The 24,819-nt window shown below is 42.1% G+C and overlaps 2 protein-coding genes across 2 annotated transcripts in view; one reads left to right on the top strand and one right to left on the bottom strand.

The window, feature by feature from the left end:
• Positions 1-11,219, bottom strand: part of ANGPTL4 (angiopoietin like 4) — a 92,307-nt gene extending 81,088 nt beyond the window's left edge. The window contains exons 1-3 of the mRNA XM_018572336.1: positions 10,721-11,219; positions 9,666-9,776; positions 794-893 (exon numbers count right to left, since the gene is read on the bottom strand). Coding sequence (XP_018427838.1) covers positions 794-893; positions 9,666-9,776; positions 10,721-11,194 — 685 coding nt within the window. The 5' untranslated portion in view covers positions 11,195-11,219. The remainder of the gene's footprint in view (positions 1-793; positions 894-9,665; positions 9,777-10,720) is intronic.
• Positions 11,220-21,960: 10,741 nt separating this feature from the next.
• Positions 21,961-24,819, top strand: part of CCDC94 (coiled-coil domain containing 94) — a 101,066-nt gene continuing 98,207 nt past the window's right edge. Inside the window, exon 1 of the mRNA XM_018572335.1 lies at positions 21,961-22,005. Within this exon, the coding sequence (XP_018427837.1) occupies positions 21,982-22,005 (24 nt within the window). The 5' untranslated portion in view covers positions 21,961-21,981. The remainder of the gene's footprint in view (positions 22,006-24,819) is intronic.

The raw sequence follows: 24,819 nt of genomic DNA on the forward strand, positions 1-24,819 counted from the left end.
TCTAGCAGCTGACTCCAAAGACTGACAGATGAGTCTAGCTTTATTTTTTAAATATGTTTTTTCAAGTTTGATTGTATAATTTACATGCACTGAGAGCTTCCCACGTTTTGATTTCTTCTGTATTTTTTTACAATAATTTACCCAACACAAATATTTTAAAGAACAAGTCACAATAAAAACAAAGTGCTGCATAGATAATTATTTTAAATATATCACCTGCACAGTATGTGAAAAGTAAATTATTAATATGCCCTCATTTGCCTGTGCAGATAGCATATCTTAAAAATAAATGATTAATGATTAACCCCTTCATGACTGAGGCCCTTTTTTCCATTTTTGCACCCATGTTATATTCCACATTTTAGGCCTGAAAATGACGTAAAACCCCCCAACATTATATATTTTCTGAATGCCAAGACCCTATAGAATAAAATGGTGGTAGTTGAAAATTTTTATGTTGCGCAATATTAGCGCAACTCCTTATTAAACCCCAAAATTTAGTGACAAATTTAATTAAATGCCCAAAAACACAACAAATTACCCATTTTTTAAATGAAATATAAAAGATGAGGTTACAACGAGTAAAACGATACCCAACATGCCCAGTTTACAGATTGCGTGCGACCGTGAACACAAAATAATGCTGAAAACCCTTTACAGTTTTGGTAAAATATATAACATGCACAAAGCTGACTGAATTCAAAACCGAAATATTGTTTTGTGTGAAGCTGGCTTTTAAATAAAAAGGGAAGGTTTTTCACATTAAAATAAATCATAACATCAGCTGACTTACTTTTCTTTGCAGAATTGTGGCTGGTGTTTTTCTGAAACTCATCATCATTTTCCTGAAGACTAAGCCTCCAGTATTGGCTTTCCACTTTTCTTCTTTGTATCTGCAATGCATTTTATCGGTTAGCTATCAGTTGCATAACAGCTTAATATTTGTGGCAACAAGAATAAAGAACTTCTTATGTTCCTAAAGGATGGACACCCCTCAACATTTGCAGACATTTTGCATATAGCATCTTCCCTCTTGACCTACCTTACAACATAGTTTTTCCCTAGAAGAACCACTTTTTTGTGCAAACTAAGCATCATCATTGTTATGCTACCTCCTTGTACCTGCCAATCTATACTATTCTAAAAACCACTTACCTGTGTCAGTAGTAAGTGACAAAAAATAAGTGGTTATGCTAGGGGAGAAGCAGTTTGGCTTTACCACAGGCCCTATTAAATCCATTGTAGACCCAGACTGTAGTGTTCCCTTATTCCCACCACTATCAACATTTTTTTCCTTGTCCATTGTCTGCGTTATATACCTGGGAGCCCACTACGGCTAAGGCTGGGTTCACACCTGGGCGTACGGAATATGCGTGTTTGCCGCGCGTTTCAGAGGGCTATCCGGCTGTATCCTAATGGATACGCGCGGCAAATACGCCCCAAAGAAGTTCCTGTACTTCTTTGGGCGTAACTCTAACCAAGGGACAACATTTTCTTGAAATAAGGTGAACAATTCCTGCTGAGATAGGGGAGTTTGTATAAAGCCATAGCAGTATTATTTAAACAACCTGTTGTGGGCGGGAGCAGTTAGTTCCACGTAAGCAGAAATTATTTTCTATCACAGAAACATATTAAGTTGATAAGTAATTAAAGGTGACTCCTCCTGTTTAAATCAAAAAGAAAAGCTGCAGCGACCTAGAGTGTGGTGATATTTTATTTCTGATCTGCTGGAATGTAACAAGCAGGAGTTCTAGTCACCCCCCTCCACCTCGACCCCCAAACACTACTACAGAAAATACTTTTTATTTCTGTGTTTTGTTTTATTTCCCCTCATTTCTTGTCTGATAAAACAGTGTCAGCTGGGCAGGAAAAGCCCCAGATAGATATAAAAACCTGAGAAGGGTTCTAACAATGGAGAAAGGCTCCCTTACATTGATTGTCAATGTAGCACCCCTTTACAGTCAGTGGAGAATTACCCCTTACATTGGTGATCAGTACAAAAAAAGAAATATTCCCCATCACATTGGTGGTCACAGAAAAATGTACTCTTTTAAATTGGTCATCATTAGAAAATCGACACTTTACATTGGTGGTCAATGTAATGCACTATTACATTGGTGGTAAGAGGGAAAGATTATCTCCAATATTAGTAATTCTTGTGAGAAGGACCCCTTTACAATGTCAGTGCCTTCTTACAGTGGTTGCCAATGCTGACAAGTGGGAAGAATGCCTGTTACACTGGTGGCACGTGGGAAGAATGCCCTGTCATACTGGTGGTCATTGAGAAAAATGCACCTAACATTGGTGATCAATGGAGAGAATATCTCACTTACAGGCAGTTAAATGATCAATGGTGTAAGTGGTTACTTACCTGAGAGAGGAGAGGTATCACTGGTCCATCAGGCGGGAGATAAATCCATCAATGCTCAAGGAACCCCTAACAAACTCTGGAGGAACCCAAGGGTTCAATGGAATCCTGGTTGAAAAGGCTGATACACACTGCCTTGGACTGAATGCCTCTTCATATTTTTTTTGTTTAATATATTTTTATTGCACTTTAATTTCATACAGTTTACATATTGCATTCTATAAAAGTTGAGATAATACATAAAAAAAGACTCAAGCATATATCGTATCTACCTCTAACATACAATCTCCCCAACTTACATTCAAGTTTCCCATTATTCGTTCCTTTCTTTCAAAAACTTCCTTTGGAGGAGTAGGAGGGAGACCATCTTACCCCTGTGTCATTAAACCTCTATCCTCACCTCCGTGTCCTCAAATCCACCCACCGCTTATCGTATATTTCCCTCCCTATTTCTCTAGTGTCTATCCTATCGTGTACGAGCAACTAAAAACTTTTAACAAACTCCAAGTATGAACTACTCCCTTATTCTTCTAGTCTAATCTCCCTCTCTATGTATTTGTGATCCTATTCTACATGTACTTATTTATTGCCTTCAAATCTAGTGTCGTGTACAAGCCTGAGTTTACCTCCTCTATTTGTCCATTCAACTTCCCCCAATGTGCACTCACCCCTTTTTCTTTTCCCTACCTCTTGTCCTTTTCTCCCACTCCTCCAATAGGCATTCATACTCCTTACTACTTCACCACTCATACAGGTCATTTTCTACCTTAATATCTTAAACATCTAATCAGAAGTCTTATCTATATCCTTGGCCATATATTCAATACCCCTCTGTGGATTCTTTATTTCATTTTTTCTTAAGCTCCTCATTACTCTATCCTTCTTCTAATACCTTCCTAAGTTCCTCTGTCTGTATATAAGTTTCCCAATTTCCCCAGATCTTATGGAAACTCTCCTTTTTATCTGAGCCCTTTACACTTAGCTCCTCCATATATCTTATTTCCTCCATTGTGCTAACCCAGTTCTCTAATGTGGGTGGTACCGTTGACTTCCATCCCCGCTATATGCAGACCCTAGCTGCAACCAATACGAATCTTAGGATTTCGCTTTTTATCTTTTTTAGGGATCCAGGTATTAATGACAGTAAGGCCATAAAAGGATCTTTTTCCAAACTTTGTGTCTCTATGGCATTATATATTCCAAATACAGATTCCCAGAAAGGTTGCAGTCTAGGACAACTCCACCAGATATGCAAATATGTCCCCTCCTCCCGAGTGCATCTCCAACATCTATCTGTTAAATCTGGGTTTATATGTCTAATACCTTCTGGGCACCTATACCATCTAGATATCATTTTATAGTTCTTTTCTTTGTGGAAGGAAGATATAACGGAGCTATGTGTCATGTTAAATATTCTTTCCCACTCTTTATCAGATAGCTCCCTCCTCATCTCTTGTTCCCATCTTTTCATGTACTTAGTGTGTCCCTTATCTTCTTCCGCCCTCAATATGCCATATACTACTGACAAGGTATAGGTGACAGGTGTTTCTGATATGCACAGTTTCTCAAATGTAGTAAATGTCATGTTAAGAGTTTTATATGTCCTAAGGTGTCTAATATAATCTGATAGCTGAACTGCCTCCATCCATAACTTCCCATTGATTTGTCTTTGTGGTCGTAGGTTCATTCTTCTCTGCCACACCTGTATATGGGGAGTATTCTTTGTATTTAATAGTGTAATTGCTTGCATACCTGGTGGAAATTGTGGGTTACCCAAGATGGGAGTCAAGGGTCCAGGCCTAGATGAAAGATTATATTTAGTAACAGACTTGTCCCATACTTGTAATGCCACTTGTACTAAGAGAGGCAGTGTAGATGCCTGTGGCCTACACTGCACTGATAGCCAAGGAGGATTCCTCAAAAGCACTGGGGAAACATAAGCTTCCAATTTTACTACCCCTTTATCTTGACCCCTGTGTATCCAGTCCAATAGTCTGGATATTAGGATCGCTTTATGATAGAGTGCAAAGTCTGGGATTCCCAACCCTCCTCTTTGTTTTGATCTCATCAGATCTTTTGCACTTATTCTAGGGGGTTTGTTTGCCCAGACAAATTTCATTGCTACTGATTTTATTTTCTGGAAAAAAAGCTTCTGGCAGGAGAATAGGAATTGTCTGGAGTCTATATAGTATTTTTGGGAGGATATCCATTTTTAAGACATTTACTCTCCCTATCCATGACATTCTTAAACTGTTCCATGAGTAGAATTGAGCAAAAATATTGTCTATCCAATCTCTAAAATTAATAGCATACAGTGTGTTAAGTTCTTTCGGAATGTTAACCCCCAGGTATACAATATATTTGGCTCGGCCATCTAAATGGGTAGTTATTCTTTATACTAGTTATTACTTTGTCAGTTAGAGATATATTTAAGAATTCAGATTTAGATTAGGTTTATTTGGAAATTACTCAAGTCCCCATAGCTCTTCAGTTCTTTAAGAATATTAGGTATTGATATTATTGGAGAAGTTATTAGGAGAAGTAGGTCATCCGCATATAGTGTTATTTTATGCTGTTGTGTTAGAGTGGACATGCTTGTAATCGAGGGGTTTTTCCTAATAGTTGCCGCTAGTTGTTCCCTTACTATAACATATAATAAGGGTGAGAGAGGGCATCCCTGCCGGGTGCCATTTTTTATTGAGAAAGGAGCAGATAATTCCCCATTAACTCTAACCCTTGCATTTGGGTGTGTATATAATGCCATCACTTTGGATAAAAAGAATTCTCCCACTCCCATTTGCGCCAGTGATTCTCTGAGAAATGTCCAATTTACTCTGTCAAATGCTTTTTCAGCATCAACAGACAGAAGGCAAAGTGGTATATCTCTCTTTTGTGCTAGTTCTATTAGATCAATGACCATGGTGGTACTGTCTCTAGCCTCCAGTCCCTGCACAAATCCAGTTTGATCCAAGTGAATAATTTTATGCAGTACCTTTTTTAACCTGCTGGCCAATACTTTTGCATATATTTTTAAATCTAAGTTTATAAGAGAAATTGGGCGGTAATGTCCACATTCTGATAGATCTTTTCCAAGTTTTGGAAGCACAGATATATGTGCCTCCATTGTCTGTATAGGAGGTCCTCTGTCCTCTGTAACTGAATTACATGCTTTTGTAAAGAAAGGGCCTAGCAATCCTTCGAACTGTTTATAAAATCGAGCTGTAAACCCATCCGGGCCGGGTGCCTTGTTGTTTTGTAGTGTGGAGATCGCCTCTTTTATTTCATTTTCTAGAAATGGCGAACTCAGCGATTCACCATCCTCAGGATTCAATGTCGGCAAATTTGCCTCTTCTATATATTTCCTCACTTTGCCTACAAAATTATCCCTTGGCATTTCAGTATATTTACCTCTTAGTGCATATAGGGATGCATAGTATTTTCGAAAAACTTCTAATATCGAGGATGGTGAATGCTGCATGTTCCCCCCCTCCATCTTTAATTCGTACTATTTTAGTGTTGGATATCCTTGGGTGGATTTTCCTAGCCAGTAACTTTCCACTTTTACCTCCCTCCTCATAATGTCTTTGTTTTCCTTTATCTCTGGCTATCAACGATTGTTGGTCCAGAATATTGCGAATGTCCCTTCTTACCTCCCTCAGTTGAGTGGAGGTTTTTATCGTCACACTCGCCTTATTCATCACCTCCAATTCATTTAATTGCACAAACAGTCCCTTTAACCCTTTCGCTGCCAAGGACGTATGGCATACGGACCTACAAATGTGCTTCCAGCTGGCCAGGTCAGTATGCCATACGGACCTGGCATTTACAGTTCTACTATAAGCTGATGGTCAAGCCCTTTCTTTCTTCAATCTGGCACCATGCTTAATCAATATTCCTCTTATAACACATTTCATTGCCTCCCATTTAATAGGATTTGATGTAGTATCATCTTGATGGTCTTATATAAAATTAATAGTAATATTTATTTCCTCTTGACATGATATGTTTTTTAACAGGTTATCATTTAATCTCCAATTTCCCATATTTCCATACATATTTTCAATTTTTAATGACAGACATACCGATGCGTGATCCGACCATAATATTGATTTTATCTCAATCTTTGGGGCACAATCCAACAGCTTCTGGTGTATCCACACGTGATCTATCTGGCTATAAGAATTATGCACCAAAGAGTGATAAGTGAAATCTTTTTTCATGGGATTCAATATTCGCCAACCATCCACCAATCTCATATTATCCATTTTGTTTTTAAGTTTTTTTAAGGCCCCTTCCATTATGTGTGGTTTCCCAGTGGTATCCAATTGATTATCAAGTATTAAATTCATATCTCCCATTACCATGCTTGAACCCACTCCAAATTGTTGGAATCTAGTAAGTGCCCATATACAAAACTTGTGCTGACCCTTATTTGGTGCATATATGTTCGCAAGTGAAAATATTTGATTAATATAAAAAAATTTCAAAAATATATATCTCCCTTTTTCATCTATAACTGTGTCCTTTACATCTAATTGTGCATTTTTGTGAATCCCTATTGATACCCCCTTTGCTTTCTTATCAGGATTTCTGCTGTGAATCCACGTTGTGTAGTTTTTATCTTTAATAACCGGATTTACCCCTGTTTTAAAGTGTGTCTCCTGTAAACATAAAATATCCACTCTTTTCTTGTGAAAATGATACAAAACCTGAGATCGTTTTTCTGGCACATTGAATCCTCTTACATTGAATGTTACCACTGTTAACCTATTCTTTTACATTTTACTTGTCGCCCCGGATATAGTATGCATAAGACCTGTATATTACATTCATACTTCCATACTTTACTTTCACCGTGACATTCATCTCCATATATACCTTTGTTATATTCTTGCATGTAGGACGTTTTCCTTAACCTCCTACACATACCGCGCAAGAGAGTCCTATTATGTGGACTGATATGAGGTTGTAACTAGGGCCGAATGGCAGACCGCCAAACACTCGGTCCCCCACAAGCCCGTACCATTTAATTATTGTCTAATATTCCGGCCTTATGATCTATATTTCCTTATACTTTATTTCCTTATTTAAATTGCCCCTCTTCCCATCTCCTCCCCTCTCTCCCTTCCCCCCCTCCCCCCTACCCCAAACATCTTATACTCCAGGGAGACAAAATATATATATATATATATATATATACATGGACTAATACCCCCTTTCTTTCATATAATCAGCATTTTTCCCCACTTTAACTTCATTCAGTTCCTTTAGTTTTCCTTTGTTCATTTCTTAGAAACTCTGCGGGGCCTTACTACTGTTCATCCTCTTTTTGGGGTTTCCTCAGCCTTATTTAAGTCAATTGGCCATTCCGGTAATTGTATTGATGGTAATTCCAGGGTATCCAAGAATCTTGGTAAATCGTCTATTACCCTGAATATTGCTGTTTTTCCATTCCTACTTGCTATTGGCTGAAAAGGAAATCCCCATCTGTATCTTATTTCCCTTTCCTGTAAAATTCCTAATACAGGTTTCAGTGCCCTTCTGAGCGTCAGAGTTTGTTTTGAGAGATCAGGGAAGATGGTTATCTCCTGACCATCATATGTCGTTGATTTCTTAGCTCTAGCAGCTGACAGAATGGTTTCCTTTTCAGTATAATAGTGTAGGCGACAGATAACATCTCTAGGCCTTGTGAATTCTCCTCTGGGGTAGCCTGGTACTCTATAGACCCCATCTACTATCAACTCTCCTTCCGGGCTTCTGTACATTGTGTCTTTTAGTATAGCCTTAGTTGTTAATAACAGAGTTAGGAGTCTCTATTGTCTCTGGGATTCCACGTATCCTTATATTGTTGCGCCTGCTCCTATTTTCCATATAGTCTATTTTGTATATCATGTCTTGGAGCAGTGAGGAGTGGCTGTTGATAACTTGCTGTTGTATCTCCACTCTGGGGGTGCATATATCCAAACTTTCCTCCAGGCCTCTCACTCTTTCTCCTATATTTATGATATCTGATTTTAAGTCCTTTATCTCTTCTTTATATGTAATTTCCAACCTGGTAATATATCTTTCCATATCCTCTTTATTTGGGAGCGATCTCAGGCAGTCTCCTATAGCCTGTTGTTTTCCACCCTCTTGTTCCTTCTCCTGTACTTGCATGCTTCCAGTTGTAAAACTTACTGCACTCTGCTCTGTCCCGTTTTGTACCTCCTCTCTCCCCCTGGGTGATGTTTCAGTATGTGTACGTGCATATACATTCCCTTCCTGCATTGTACTATCATGCCCATTGCAATTCCATTTAGCAGGAGATACCAGTGTCCCAAGCTTAGAACCCCCCTCTAATGACAATCTCGGCCGAGTACCTGAGAAGTAGGATCCAATCCTTGTTGCCATCTCTGACGGCGTCTGCTGTGCTGTAATCTGTGTCTTTTTCTGTTGCTGTTGTTTTTTTCCCCCCATCTGCCGGGTTATGTAGCTCTGGTAACCACCCAAGAATATTTCTTATTCGCTGATCCCATGGGGCAGAGGAAATGGGTGAGCCAGGAGTTGGTCTGCCGTTACTTCAGCGGTGTGGATCCGAGGAGGGCCACTGCTCCACAGGGGAAGATTATTAAGGAGGAGAGAGGGTCCAGGGCCGGGAGAGGGTGCGGGAAATGGCAGAGAGGCAATTCGGGGCGATGTGGGTTAACATCTCTGGCCGTTGTTAGATAATCATATGCCGGGAGAGGGTCCTGGGAGGAGACAGAGAGGCAATACGAACAGATCAGGGTCTCTGGCCGTTGCAGCTCCGTAGCGTGTCGGGCTTGTGGGGCGGAGTCGCGGTCCGGCGTCCTACGTTATCAGCACGTTACGTCCTCTGTGTCCCTGCCAACAGCCCACTATGTTTGCACCTTGAATCGTCTCTTCATATTTTTAATCCTTTTTTACGTTAGCAATTAAAAGGAAAGGCAAGAGACAAACTTTGTACTAGGAAAATAAATGAGCAGTTTACCCTTCAACTCTCTCTAGTGGTGGCCAAATGTAGCTGCTATTGGAAAAGAGGAGGAAAGCACTATGCTTTTATCAATTCAACTGGTACCACTTGCTAGTGTTTTTTTTTTAAGCAGGATGAAAAAAATTCAAGAAAAACACATACACACATAGCTATAATGGTTCCTTGCCCTTGCACAAACATTTACACCAAACATCTGGAATGGATTTTTCCAGATAATCACTAGTGTTTTTTTAGAGATAAGGCTAGCGCCAAAAGGTTGTCATCACAATGCATACACATGAGTGTTTGGCAGAAATGTTGACTTACTTTGCTTTGCATATTCTTAATTTGAAGATTTTGCTTTTCCAGTTTATATTGCTGGAATTTAATTTTTTCCATAAGTTCATTGATTCTTTTGCTCTGCATTTCCATTTGAGACTGAAATTAACCAAATAGTGCAACATTTAGACAAACATTATTTCTCTTTTTAGAAATTCACATATTCACATGCCCCCCAAAAATCTAAAGTTTGGCAAAAATGATGTCCATTGGATAAAGTGTCCCATACCAGTCATGCAAATGTATTCTTAATGCAACACTTTAATATTGATATAACAAGATAAGCAGCGCTAGGAGTTCAATTAGCTGTATATCACACAGGTGGCAGTGATTTAAACCAAAATAGTATTTCCTTAACACCTTACTTATATTAAATACTGCAAAGTCAATGTGATGATTTTTTTGTACTCACCTCTCTGCCGGCTTCCGTTGGAGATCCGGTGATGTCATGGACATCGACGTCACCGGACTCCAAAAAAATACACACACACATGCTATGTGTGTTGAACTCCATAAAATACATTCAGAGAAACTGAATATATTGTACAATATATATAATACATTGTCCCACCTCTAGTGATTTCACTACAATCCTCAAGAATAGTTGTTGTAAACCCAGAGAGGGTTTTTTATCAACATATATTGCCATATATTTCCTAGGGACTCCATACTTATTGAACAGGTGATACATATCAGTGGGTTTGCAGTATACATTGTAAATAATACTGAGGTGTGTTTTGGGGTAATGTTGCAAGCTTATTTATTAAGCTGGTCATATACTGGTAGGTTTTCTTCGGAACATTCGATAATGCCATCAGAGATATGTTGAATGTTGTTCGAAATTTTGTTTGATATTAACATTTGATGTTGCAGAATGAAGTTTCCCTGAGCAAAAACCACATACACTGTTATAATGTTATTTGACAATCGTCGATTTGAACGTTCCAAAAACAAATTTTCAAACTATATTCTACTGGTGTATGGCAATCTTTAGATTTCTGTACTTATTAAGACAGGTATGAAAGGAATCATTTAAAGCTTACCTGAATGCTCTGAACATCTTCCTTGGTACTGAAGTTGTTGTTGTTGAGTTCCAAGAGCTGGATCTTCACTTCTATGTTCTGCAGCCTCCTGTCCAGAACCTCTCTGCCCTTACTGACCTCTTGTAGCTTTTCTCGGAGGAGCAGGGTTAAATCCTGCAATTGTTTATCTCTTTGCTCCAGCTTTTGCATCCTGTCTTTCAGCACATCCGTGCTGTCTTTTATTTCCTTGGCATTATTGAGGAGTGCTGCTATAGAAACGTTGTGCTGGTTTAATTTGCCTGTAATCTCCCTCATATGTATTTTAGTTTTATCCACATGCTCTTTCAAGCCATGTCCAAGCTGGAGTAACCCATGAGCAATTACATTCATTTCATCCCACGAGGCATACTTTGTTTTCTTCTCAGATGATAGACCCCAGCTCTCAACACTGTTTAATGAAACAAGCAACATTAAACTTGAAATAAACAACTTCATTGTGTTTCTGCTTTTGAAATCTGTCTAAATTTTTTGTATTGTGTAGTCAAAAAATCCTTCTTCTGCCCTAAGTGGTTACAAGGAGAATAGGATCACTGACAAGCACATCTGAACTCTTTTCTTGCCTTAGGTCTGTCTGGTTGTAAAGCTAATAACTCTTTCTAGCTGTCAGGAGGAGGAACTCTCCTTATTGTGTAGGCTGGGAGTGTGACTGGGGCTGGTCTTAACCCTTTTGCTGCAAAGATTCTGTGCGTACCCTGCTCCTCTCATAAGGCCAGGCTTATTTTAACAATTTTGTTTTACAAAATAGTGTTCTACATAATGTATTGGTCATCTGAACTCCACAAACCCTACACTTTTTTTGAGAGAAGGAATCAAGAAGAATTCATATACTGCATCAATGTTGTTGCATAACCCACTGTATATCTGTAAATTAAGAAACAAATGTCAAATGTCAGGGAGAAAACTTGATAGCCAACAATTCATACAGCATGTAAAAACACAGATGCAAAACATTTGTTAGAGTGTTCTGTAGATTTGATAAATTTTTTACACAATACTGCCATGAGAAATATATCAGTTTGTATCAATTAAAAAACATCCTTTTAGCTAATATACCAAAGAGAAATTCTCAGGGGTTTATTCATAAATATTTTGCATAGCTTTTTAATCTAGCAAAACGGCATGTACATTTGTTCTGTACAGGTTAACCAGCTGTTGTGAGAATGGGTCAAAAACTAATGTTCGTAGTGTTATTTCTCTTCTAGTTGCATGTTCTTCAATAGGTTTATTCATAAAGAATATGAATGAGCTCAGGTTTTGGGGAACCCGGTCCAAACGTGAGCTTCTTCGAACCTGGAAGGGACATGGAGCCACTCCCTTAATCAGCTGCGCACCGGGGCCACCCTGCAAATGCAGATAAACAAAGGGGTGGGATGCTTGTGCTGACATCATCGATCTTATATGGCCACATGGTCATATTAGTCAATCTTGTGTATCAAATATAGCCACGTGGCTATATAAAGTCATTGATGCCACAGCATCCTGACCCATTGCTTACATGCAGTATAATTGGGCAGCAGCGGAAGATGCTTCCTTCCATGTTCAGAGGAGCTCAGGTTCAGACCCTGTTCTGTCTGAACCTGAGCTCATCCCTAATAAAGAACAGAGTAAATCTGGAAAATACCACATAATGACCACTAGATAGAGCTGTTCTTTATGAGTTAACCCTTTTACATAACATTCAACCTATTACACTAAGGGACTTATTCACTATTGAGCCTAAAGGATACAGCCGTAGCGTCGGCTGATCCTTCGGCTCTCTTTGGCCGCCGGAGCCCTTGGGTTCATTCGAACCAAAGTGCTGCTGTACGGGCTATGCACAATCAGTGATAATAAGAGTGGCTCAGCCAAACCGAAGGTATATGCTTTGGCTAGACTGAGTTGAAGTGACGGCCGAAGCGGGGCGAACTGCCTGCCGAAGGCCGGCTGTTCGCCCCGCAAATGACAGTTGGGCAGAGCTAGCCGTGATCTCAGTTGTAATGACAGATGCTGATCTGTCATTAAAGGAGAACTATGAGGTGAGTGCTTTTCACTCACCTCATAGTTCTAGCCGACCTGTGACAATGAGACTGTCACAGGTCGGCTCAGTAGATCGGGAAGTGAGCGAACACATACCGGCGTTCGCTCACCTCTTGATCCTGTCACAGCTCTCTGCGGCTGGATTACCCCCTCCCCGAGCTTGTACAGCTGGCTCTGCCTCTAGATAGGCAGAGCCAGCTGTCACTCACGCAGCTGGGCGGATCCAGACATAACTGTCGGGATCCACTTCAGCTGCGGCGTCTCAGTATACCGCAAGCTGTAGCCCACGGTATACTGAGCTTAGGGTGACAGGAGGATGCTAGTTTGTGTCCTCTCTTTACCCTAAGGAGAACTATGGGGAAAACCCTTAACACCATAGTTCTCCTTTAAACAATAACAACTGGGTGGAGCCAGCCCTGCACAGTTGTTATTCATTGGCTGGGACCTGCTAGAAGACTCTGTTTTTTTTCTTCTTTAAAATATCTTTATTTATTTTTTACTTTACCTATTTTTTATCATTTTAAAAATCATTTTTCAATATTTTTTGTTTTCTTTTTACACTCTTTTCATTTATTTTCTATTCTGCTCGGTACCATGGAGGGGCATTCAGCTATTCACTCACTGCCATTCAGCCGCTATGAAAATAGGGGCAAATGGCAGAGAGTGAGCTGCCGTAGCTTCCACTCAGCTCATCCAGATGTTGGATCGGCTGAGTCGAAGTCCCTCTGCACTTCAGCTCACTCGACCATGCAGAGCATGTTCGGCTGACCTAAGGCAGCCGTACAGAGCCGATGTACAGCTGAAATCAGCCGTATAAGCCAGAAGTGAATAGCCAAATGTCATTCGGCTCTGTTCACTTTGGCTTGGTTATTCACTTGGCTGCCTTCGGCAGCTTTGTGATTAACCCTGTAAGTAATTTTACTTGCTGGTGCTGTTGCTCACATAATATGTCTGTGAAGTTTCTCATGTATCCAGGTCATGGTATATCTGTAAAAAATAAGTCAAGGCAACTGGACTTGCTGTATTTTTCTTAAAGACGTTTCACTAGTCATCCGACCAGCTTTCTCACATAATAGTTACGCCAGCAGCAGCGAAAGCGCTAAAGCAAATCTGTTGCAGAAATCAATCCCAGAATAACAGCTATCCCTAAAACAAAAATGAAATACTTACCTATCCCACAACCCGTGCCTCTGAACACCTCCTACAGTGAAGAGAATTCACTGCCCGAAGTCTCTGCGGAAATGAGTACGTCGGTGAATGCTGTTCTTTTGTGTCCCCGACTGTGCTCAGTGGTTCCTATTGCTAGCCTCTACATCACCACGGGATACAGTTTTAACATAGAGGTCCGTAGGAGGAATCAATGAGTGTAGCAGGCACAGATCGACTTTCCATGAAGTGGGATGATTTCTCTGCATCAAATTGTTGATTCGCAGAGCAGGTAGCGGAAGAGATGGATATTTACTTTCTTATTTTCAGGGACATCTGTCATACTGATCTTTGTGACAGACTTACTTTAATGTTAAAGGACTGACACTGCCGAATTCCTGCTTACCACATAAGTGGGCATCGTTCCATGTGTGAAATGTCCAAAACCTGCCACCTGTGCCGATGTCCAAAACAATCAATTAAAGACCTATTCACACCCGAGGTTTGTGCTAAGTGCACCTAGCGTGCGGTACCGTGTGATAGGTATGTTGCTATTCATTTGAAAGGCACCCCGTGCACCTCTTGGTTGCTATACGCGGCAGCAATAGATCTGCAATATTGTGTGTTGTGGAGGAAGCGATAGCTCAGCGAAAGACCACATTGCAAGTAAGCGAAGGCAGAGAAATATCTCTGATCAGTTTAAAGGGCAGCTTCTGAAAAGCTGGAAGAACCAGATTGAGGACTTACAGAGTCATTGGAGCAAGAACAGGGGGTACAATATGTGCCACTCCCTGCACAAAGGCCTTCACCTATGAGTGAGAGGCAAGTGGCCTCTGGAAGAGAATTGTAAGGCTAACTGCTGGTTCAGACCAGATTGGAGGAAAGGTAGAATGTGACCCAATGCAGTATTTACTATCGTGGGAATTCTTGGCATCATACCATGTGAAGTATGCCTTCATATATGTGTCATATGCTGCTCTTGAACATTTAACAAATTCTGCTGTTTTGCTGATACTCGCTCCATGGCTCTGAGCGCCAACAATCATCCCACGTTCATCCAAGGCTGTTAAATCGCGTTGTTTACCCATATCTTTAGAAAAAAAATCACTTCTACTGTCGTGGTAAGCAACCTGCTTCCCTATTTATAATGGTCTGGCCCTCTAGCAACTTCAGCGCAAAATTGTAGCTAATTTGCCTACAAACGTCAGGTGGTCATAAATCATAATAATCTGGCCACTCAGTATATATATATATAAGACAGCAGCTGCATGTAAACGCCTGCACGCCGCATGTAATGATACGTGATATAATTACATTTGGTTAAGAATCAGTCACTCTCCCTGGATGCAATGATTGTGTATTCAGGCAGAGTGTTTTCTAACCCGTGTAATAATATCACATATCAATACATGCGGTGTGCAGGAGTTTACATGCAACTGCTGTCACCTGATCATTAACTTGAATGGGTGACAGAGGCCACTTGTAAACGCCAGATTAGGGATTCCTGCTGCAGGAAAACGCAAGCTTCTGACGCAGGAAGCCCTAATTGCACCTAAAGATACAGGTATGAACGGAGCCTAATACTACCCCCCCTCACATAAAAAAAACCTATCCCTGCACATATAAAATAATAATCCCGAAATATAGTAAAAAAATAAAACCCACAGTGGTGATTAAACACCACCCAAAGAAAGCCCTATGTGTCCCCAAAAAATTGTATAAAATTAATTTCAGTACAGCGTTGCATGACGGAATAAATGTCAATCAAAGTACCGCAGCGCTGAATACTAAAAAATGGCCTGAATGGGAAGGGGGTCTAAACACCTGGTCTTCAAGCAGTTAAACTAGGCCCAGCCGCCCTAAACAACATATAGCAATCAATCGGCCGCCCGCCCGCGGGGTCCAGGGAGAGATCGTAATTCCACCGGCCCCGCCTGGGTGTCAGGGAGGACACACAGGCTGTTCCGGAAGCTTGGCAGCTTCTGTGTTCGGGCTGCGCCCTTTCTTCTCAGGGCGCATGCCGAGGCAAACCAAATGCCTTGGTTCCTTTAGCAGCGTAACGCCAGTGCGGCTGCGCCACTCCAACTTTGGGTGCACGCCAGCACAGGCTCTTGTAGGGCGGCCAATAAGAAGAGAACTGGGATATGAAGTGATGTCATCTCCCTGCCTCTCCCAAAGCTACACGCCGCTGTAGAGAGGTAAGACAGGGCAGTCTACATGCCCAATTATTGTAAAGGTGCCCATACACTGCACGATTCTCGTACGAGAATCGCGGGAAATCCCGCGATCGTACGAGAATCGTGCAGTGAATGAAGACGTGCGACCGTTTCTACTGTACGGTCGCACGTCTTTTGTCTAAGGAGCATGCTAGACAACCAGCCGAAAATCGTACAATTTTCGGCTGGTTTGAATGATGCTCGGGAGACAAATGCCAAACAGGCCGGTGTGCGCACGCGCACACTGCCCGTTCAGGATTGCGGTCATCGGAAGCCCGCCCCTCAGGGGTCGGGCTTGCGATGATCGCAAGTACGATCTGCCTGTCCAAAATGGGCAGATCGTACGGTTTTTTAATTACTTTACAACCATCGCAAGACTAAGGTCTTGCAATTGGTGTAAAGTGTATGGCCACCTTAAGGCCTCATTCACACACAACGCATGCAAAATGGTATATTGCGTATATACGGTCTATGCGCGTATATACGTGCACTATATGCAATCCCAGAATGCATCACTCGTAATGGAATTTTTATTGTGCTGTACGCATGTACGCGCGTAAACACACGTATATGCGCGTAAACACGCGTATATGCGCGTAAATACACAGAAATACGCTGCCCGGACGCATCTCTGTTCCATTCTGTTTTTGCGCATATATACGCTACGCAAATATACGGCTCTATACGCGGCTGTGTGTATGGAGCCATTTATTTGCATATGGTACAATACGCACGTACGCGCGCATATGTGCGGCAGTGTGAATGAGGCCTAATAAATAACATATACTTGAGCTGTAGAAAATAATAACAAATCATGCTAGTACATGTTACAGGCTAAGAGAAATGAATTGTATTAAAAAAAATGTTTTTGTTTATTAAAGAAGTTGTTAAAAATATTTATATATACCCTCTAAGCAAGGGCTTATTCACACCAGAGCAGCAGCTGCTGGAACGCACAGCAATTGCTCACTAACGTTCTCCCTTTGTTCTGGGAGGGGGCACCACAGCCACCCCCCCTGTTTTTCAAAGGTCACATCTCCAACAGATGAGGGGGGATACTTTTATCTATCTTGTGTAAAACTTAGCGGACTCTGTATCACCTGGATAAGATCTTATAGCCTTGTTCTTGGAATTTGCTATCGATAAAGGAGCTATGGGCAAAGCACAGTGCATTCTCTTGTTGGTCTGAAAAGGTTATCCCAGGTTTGATTCACACTTATTTGGGAAAGGTGGCCAAAACTTTTCTGGAGGCGTACAGAGGAGTTTTTAGATCAAAGACAATGAGTGTCTGACAGGTTTCCCTTTACAGCACAGTTTCAAAAGCTGTAAGCGGTGTAGACAGATCATGCACCCCCGAAACAGGGAGAATAAAATGTGAGCTGATATGAACTCCAGGGGTCCAGCGGTGGGGACACCAGAGTCTGAATGGTTTACTGTGATAACCAGGCATGATCAGAGGGAAAATCCCAAGAGTCGAAACGTCCGCGTCGTCAACAGGCAACAAATGTTGCTATTCCCCTAACCTGGTGGAAAGTCCAGATTTCCTGTGACAGGGATCAAAGGTAAAGGAAAAGGGGAATGATCTGTGACACGAAAAGCTAGGTGAGGCAAAGGTAAATGAGCAAATTCTCAGGGAAAGAACTGGCTTGGGCAGGAGGCACAAGGCACACAGTCATAGACCTCAAAGTTAGTGAGCCAGATGGGCTCTGAAAAACACCACTTGGCACCGTTTGAAGGCACTAGGTGCAGAGAAAGTGTGCTTTTCCTAGAAAGAACAGAGGAGTTGCTAGGGCTATATAGGATCCTGGGCACTTCTGGGCTGCAACACATGAAGAAGGTTGGATGTTGTTATCATATATGTGCAGCTAAAGGAGTCTATGCCTGTATGATATAGCCACTTGCTTGAGACCAGGGCCATCTCTGAGAATACAAAACTGAACACTGAAGATTAAGGACATCACTGACAATGTAGCCTCACTAAAGATCATTAAATTCTACACAGTGTACCTTTAGTTATTGTCTACACAAAAACACTATTAATCATAACTATGGCATACCTAACATATTTGACAACACCCTCCATGCTCCTATATATATATTAAAATTACTCATCCATTCACTTATTATATCTCGTCTTGACTATTGCAACTCCCTCTACATTGGCCTACCTCTAAACAGGCTATTCCCCCTTCAGTCTATCATGAATGCAGCTGCTAGACTCATCCACCTAACCAAACGCTCAGTGTCTGCAACCCCCCTCTGCAAATCCCTCCACTGGCTTCCACTCGCCCAGAGGATAAAATTCAAAATATTAACAACTACTTACAAAGCCATCCACAACTCTGCCCCCGGCTATATCTCAATCCTTGTCTCAAAATATCACCCTAACCGTCCCCTCCGCTCTTCAAAAGACCTCCTGCTTTCCAGCTTCCTCGTCAACTCCTCCCATGCTCGCCTCCAAGACTTCACTAGAGTCTCTCCCATTCTCTGGAACTCTCTACCCCAACTGGTCCGTCTATCTCCCACACTGACTTCCTTTAGGCGATCCCTTAAAACTCAACCAACTGGTGACTTCAGGTCTGGTGACTTACCAATAGGAGACCAGATGGCGCCAGCCCTGGCGGTGTAAGAATCCTTGTCTAATTCTCGAACTCCCCTCACTGCACTGGCTTCACAATCCCAGTCGAGTCCTCCAACCCCGGTCAAGCCGCCTGCAGGTGTTCAATAAAGTTTGTGACTACGTTGGAATGTGTGAACGGTGACATGGTCACACATTCCAATGTGGTCCCGCCCAGTTTGACAGCGGTGGAATGTGACTGCCCATTAGGTCAAGCATTCCAACACGTTGTCGGCAGTTCGGCTCACTGCGCATGTGCAGGAGAACCCATCTGCCTGGAACAGCTGATCGGTCTGAAATGTCACTTTTATCGGACTTTGTGAGTGCCGCAGAGGATGGTGAAAGTGTTAAAATTAGCGAGCATCGCATATATGTAAAAAATATATCTGCGGTGCTTGCAACACTGCTGCAGTTACTGTTTGTGAATCACCTTACTCTGCAGCACTCACAAAGTCCGATATAAGTGACATTTGACACCGATCAGCTGTTCCAGGCAGACCACGTCACCAGTCACACATTCCAAATTGGTCACAAACTTTGATAGAACGCCGGGCCACCCAACGCTCGGAATATTAGCTATTAGCCAATCATTGCAAACCAAAGGCAGCCAATTAGAGAGTATCTTCTGCTGACAAATTACATGTTGTGCCATCGGGTGGCCGCACAGGAACAGCAACAATTCATTCACCGTTGTGTGACTGCTGGCGCACGCACACTAGCGACATCTGGTCTCAATCGTCTACTGGCAAGTCACCGGACGTGACGTCACCAGTTGTGATCTCGACGGCTTGGAGCTTTCGGAATCCGCAGGAATCCTTCGCATTTGAGCTCCAGTAAAATGGGGACCATACTGGCATTTGCAATGAGACGTTTCAGACGTCGTTTTACGCACAACCAATAGTAGTTTGACATATTGGAGACGTGCTACTGTATGCGACTTCCCGGATGGACCTATGAGGATTGAAACATGTCTGAACGGAAAGTTTTAAATGTGAGCTAACCCAGATAAACTGACAAACTATAATGGTGCTGTATAATGTTAGCAGCTTATCCTGAGGGGAGGGGGGTTTATATATTTTACATTTTAGACAACGGCTGTGAATATAACGTGTCGTTTGTTTATCATGCCATATTGCAGTATCTTGTTTGCGTGTTTTAACGTGAGGTCGCTACGTTAGCAGGGAAAGAGGCTTCTGAATCATCTCTTACTATTAGGGCTCATGCACATGGACGTAAATACAGGAAAATGGGCATGCAGCGTAAAACATGTCTGTAGTTGCCATGCCCAGGAGCACTTGCTGCTAATTTTTGTGCCAATTGACAAACTATGTACATGCATATAACATGTGTAAACTCTGGTACTTGAGTTCACCCCTGCATGTGTATAAGTGTAAATTCTTGAACGTGAAACTTCTGTGTTATGGAATTGATGGCCATTGGCGTGCGCATGTGAATGCAAGTACTGCTCTTTACATTCGCATACCTGCGCACATTTCACATTTGGTAATTTACACCCATATGTGTATGCCTGCAGTGCAGTGTATTTTGTCATTACATTCCTATAGGCACAAAAACGCAGCAGATGGGGCTTCCAGGCTCTGCAGAGACAGGCATGTGTTACACTGCATTCCCATATGCCTGTGTTTATGTGCATGAGCCCTAACTGTTAAAACTGTCCAGGTTTAAGGGCCTGTTCACACGACGTCTGTTTTGTGTGCTGACCGGCTCCGTACGCTGCTGCACTCAAAATGCATCCCAATGTATCCCTATGTGTTTTATGGGCTCCAGTTCTCGCGTGCGCAGTCCGTTCAGCTTACGACAGAAAAAACAATGCATGTCACATTTTGTCAGGTCCGGAAACGGTCCGGATACGCAAACGCTTACAAAACGGAACGGAAACGCAACGCAATGCAGCTAAGGGGGGAAAAAAAAGAAAAAATTGTATTCTTGCTCCACTTATTATGATGTCCTCAACGTTGACAAATAATTAACTGTCAGCATCCGGACCGAAAACGCATTAAAAACGCACTGCATCAGCAGCTCCACGTCTGCTGATCAGGACCTGATCTCATGTGAATAGGCCCTAAATAGAACCAGTTATCATTTGGCTTATGTGACCATCTGTTTATTAAATCTTAAAGTTTATTTAAAGGAGAACTATGAGGTTAGTGCTTTTCACTCATCTCATAGTTCTAGCTGACCTGTGACAATGAGACTGTCACAGGTCGGCTCACTAGATCGGGAAGTGAGCGAACACAGAACACATACCGGCGTTCGCTCACTTCTCGATCCTGTCACAGCTCTCTGCAGTGACAGGGAATCCCAGTCGAGTCCTCCAACCCCGGTCAAGCCGCCTGCAGGTGTTCAATAAAGTTTGTGACTACGTTGGAATGTGTGAACGGTGACATGGTCACACATTCCAATGTGGTCCCGCCCAGTTTGACAGCGGTGGAATGTGACTGCCCATTAGGTCAAGCATTCCAACACGTTGTCGGCAGTTCGGCTCACTGCGCATGTGCAGGAGAACCCATCTGCCTGGAACAGCTGATCGGTCTGAAATGTCACTTTTATCGGACTTTGTGAGTGCCGCAGAGGATGGTGAAAGTGTTAAAATTAGCGAGCATCGCATATATGTAAAAAATATATCTGCGGTGCTTGCAACACTGCTGCAGTTACTGTTTGTGAATCACCTTACTCTGCAGCACTCACAAAGTCCGATATAAGTGACATTTGACACCGATCAGCTGTTCCAGGCAGACCACGTCACCAGTCACACATTCCAAATTGGTCACAAACTTTGATAGAACGCCGGGCCACCCAACGCTCGGAATATTAGCTATTAGCCAATCATTGCAAACCAAAGGCAGCCAATTAGAGAGTATCTTCTGCTGACAAATTACATGTTGTGCCATCGGGTGGCCGCACAGGAACAGCAACAATTCATTCACCGTTGTGTGACTGCTGGCGCACGCACACTAGCGACATCTGGTCTCAATCGTCTACTGGCAAGTCACCGGACGTGACGTCACCAGTTGTGATCTCGACGGCTTGGAGCTTTCGGAATCCGCAGGAATCCTTCGCATTTGAGCTCCAGTAAAATGGGGACCATACTGGCATTTGCAATGAGACGTTTCAGACGTCGTTTTACGCACAACCAATAGTAGTTTGACATATTGGAGACGTGCTACTGTATGCGACTTCCCGGATGGACCTATGAGGATTGAAACATGTCTGAACGGAAAGTTTTAAATGTGAGCTAACCCAGATAAACTGACAAACTATAATGGTGCTGTATAATGTTAGCAGCTTATCCTGAGGGGAGGGGGGTTTATATATTTTACATTTTAGACAACGGCTGTGAATATAACGTGTCGTTTGTTTATCATGCCATATTGCAGTATCTTGTTTGCGTGTTTTAACGTGAGGTCGCTACGTTAGCAGGGAAAGAGGCTTCTGAATCATCTCTTACTATTAGGGCTCATGCACATGGACGTAAATACAGGAAAATGGGCATGCAGCGTAAAACATGTCTGTAGTTGCCATGCCCAGGAGCACTTGCTGCTAATTTTTGTGCCAATTGACAAACTATGTACATGCATATAACATGTGTAAACTCTGGTACTTGAGTTCACCCCTGCATGTGTATAAGTGTAAATTCTTGAACGTGAAACTTCTGTGTTATGGAATTGATGGCCATTGGCGTGCGCATGTGAATGCAAGTACTGCTCTTTACATTCGCATACCTGCGCACATTTCACATTTGGTAATTTACACCCATATGTGATTGCCTGCAGTGCAGTGTATTTTGTCATTACATTCCTATAGGCACAAAAACGCAGCAGATGGGGCTTCCAGGCTCTGCAGAGACAGGCATGTGTTACACTGCATTCCCATATGCCTGTGTTTATGTGCATGAGCCCTAACTGTTAAAACTGTCCAGGTTTAAGGGCCTGTTCACACGACGTCTGTTTTGTGTGCTGACCGGCTCCGTACGCTGCTGCACTCAAAATGCATCCCAATGTATCCCTATGTGTTTTATGGGCTCCAGTTCTCGCGTGCGCAGTCCGTTCAGCTTACGACAGAAAAAACAATGCATGTCACATTTTGTCAGGTCCGGAAACGGTCCGGATACGCAAACGCTTACAAAACGGAACGGAAACGCAACGCAATGCAGCTAAGGGGGGAAAAAAAAGAAAAAATTGTATTCTTGCTCCACTTATTATGATGTCCTCAACGTTGACAAATAATTAACTGTCAGCATCCGGACCGAAAACGCATTAAAAACGCACTGCATCAGCAGCTCCACGTCTGCTGATCAGGACCTGATCTCATGTGAATAGGCCCTAAATAGAACCAGTTATCATTTGGCTTATGTGACCATCTGTTTATTAAATCTTAAAGTTTATTTAAAGGAGAACTATGAGGTTAGTGCTTTTCACTCATCTCATAGTTCTAGCTGACCTGTGACAATGAGACTGTCACAGGTCGGCTCACTAGATCGGGAAGTGAGCGAACACAGAACACATACCGGCGTTCGCTCACTTCTCGATCCTGTCACAGCTCTCTGCAGTGACAGGGGAGTGGCTGGATTCCTCCCGCTCCGATCCTCCAACGCTGACTGGCGGAACGGACGGATGGGGGGCGGGTACAGCTGGCTCTGCCTCTAGATTGGCAGAGCCAGCTGTCACTCACGCAGCTGGGCGGATCTTTTCTTATTTCTCTTTCTCCAGTGAGACAATAACTTCCTGCGCTTTACTCTTATTAGTCATGTAGTTCCCTGCTATCTTTGATAACAATAGAAAGCACCCCCCCCCCCCACATGACTTCTGTCCTAGGGGAACACCGTAGATACAGTATGATACGTGAGTGTTGTTGTGACAGGAAGTATGTTACTGGTGGGATAAGCAGGTGAAGATAAAGGTAACAAACCCTGATGAAACAAAAAAAGAAGAAAACAAATGCAGTTACCACATCTAAGTATCCGGTAACCTCCAATACATTACATTTTAACTGTTAAGGAGTCGGGGCGAGGTGCGGATCTTAAAGTGCAACTGCACATTGAGCCTAGTTAAAGAGGTTGTAAACCGCCATCACAAAATAAACATTTTGGGCCCCTAGGAGGTGTTTGCAGTAATGTACTAGTGCGCACAGCATATATTATATCTTGCAAGACATTCCTTCCTGTGCTGCGATGTCAGCACTCCTCTCCGTCACTGGCGCATTCATCTTCTCCCTGTGGTCTTTTCGGATTCAGTGTCTTCACCTTCTTCATTGGCCGAGCTGGGATGACATAACTCCTGCACATGCGCACAAGAGTAAAGGTGGCCATAAATTGTAGGTTTTCGGTTTAAGAAATCGTACACAAACAGTCTTTTGCACGCAAATCAAACAGTTGATGGTACATCACCAATTTTCATTTTTGATATTGTGATCGAAATTTTTCGATCAGTCAGGTTGTAATATTTTTCTCAGACTGAACGAAAATCGATGAATCATTGGCGTTTTAGTTCGTCAAAAAGTGTAGCAAGAACACAGCGCATACGCAAAAGTAAATTATTTCCGTCCAGGGAGAAGCAATTATGACAGTCTCTTCTCAGCTCTTGTGTCATTAAATGTTAGTGGTTTTCTTTTAAAAACTGACTTTACTTCCACTTAGAAGTATATCTAAAGCCAACAGAATTTTTTTCATTAGGATAGAGTAGGGGAGGGTTAAAACTGTTGTCAGTTTCTTTTTCTTTTTTTTGCACTTTTTTTTTTTTTGTGGTGAGGAGGAAGATTTCCTTTGAGTCCTTTCCAACGTGAGAGAAATCCCCTCTTAGACAATTGCCATGGGAACATGTGTCCCCATTGGAAGATTTGTCCTCTATTCCTGTTCTGGTGGTAACTGAAAGCTTTGCATTCACCCTCACTTTTATTCCCGGTGATATTGGTAATCAGGCCAATTAGAGCAAGTCTCCTTAATGGCGCAAATATAGGTTTTTATTTCTAACAGTGGTTCAAACCAGTCCATCCAAATACTAAAAAAAAAAAAAAAAAGTTTTTCCTTTAGTAATTCTCTAAATTTT

Source organism: Nanorana parkeri, unplaced genomic scaffold, assembly GCF_000935625.1.
Source record: "Nanorana parkeri isolate BGI_ZX_2015 unplaced genomic scaffold, ASM93562v1 scaffold2003, whole genome shotgun sequence".
In the NCBI taxonomy this organism is placed as follows: domain Eukaryota; kingdom Metazoa; phylum Chordata; class Amphibia; order Anura; family Dicroglossidae; genus Nanorana; species Nanorana parkeri.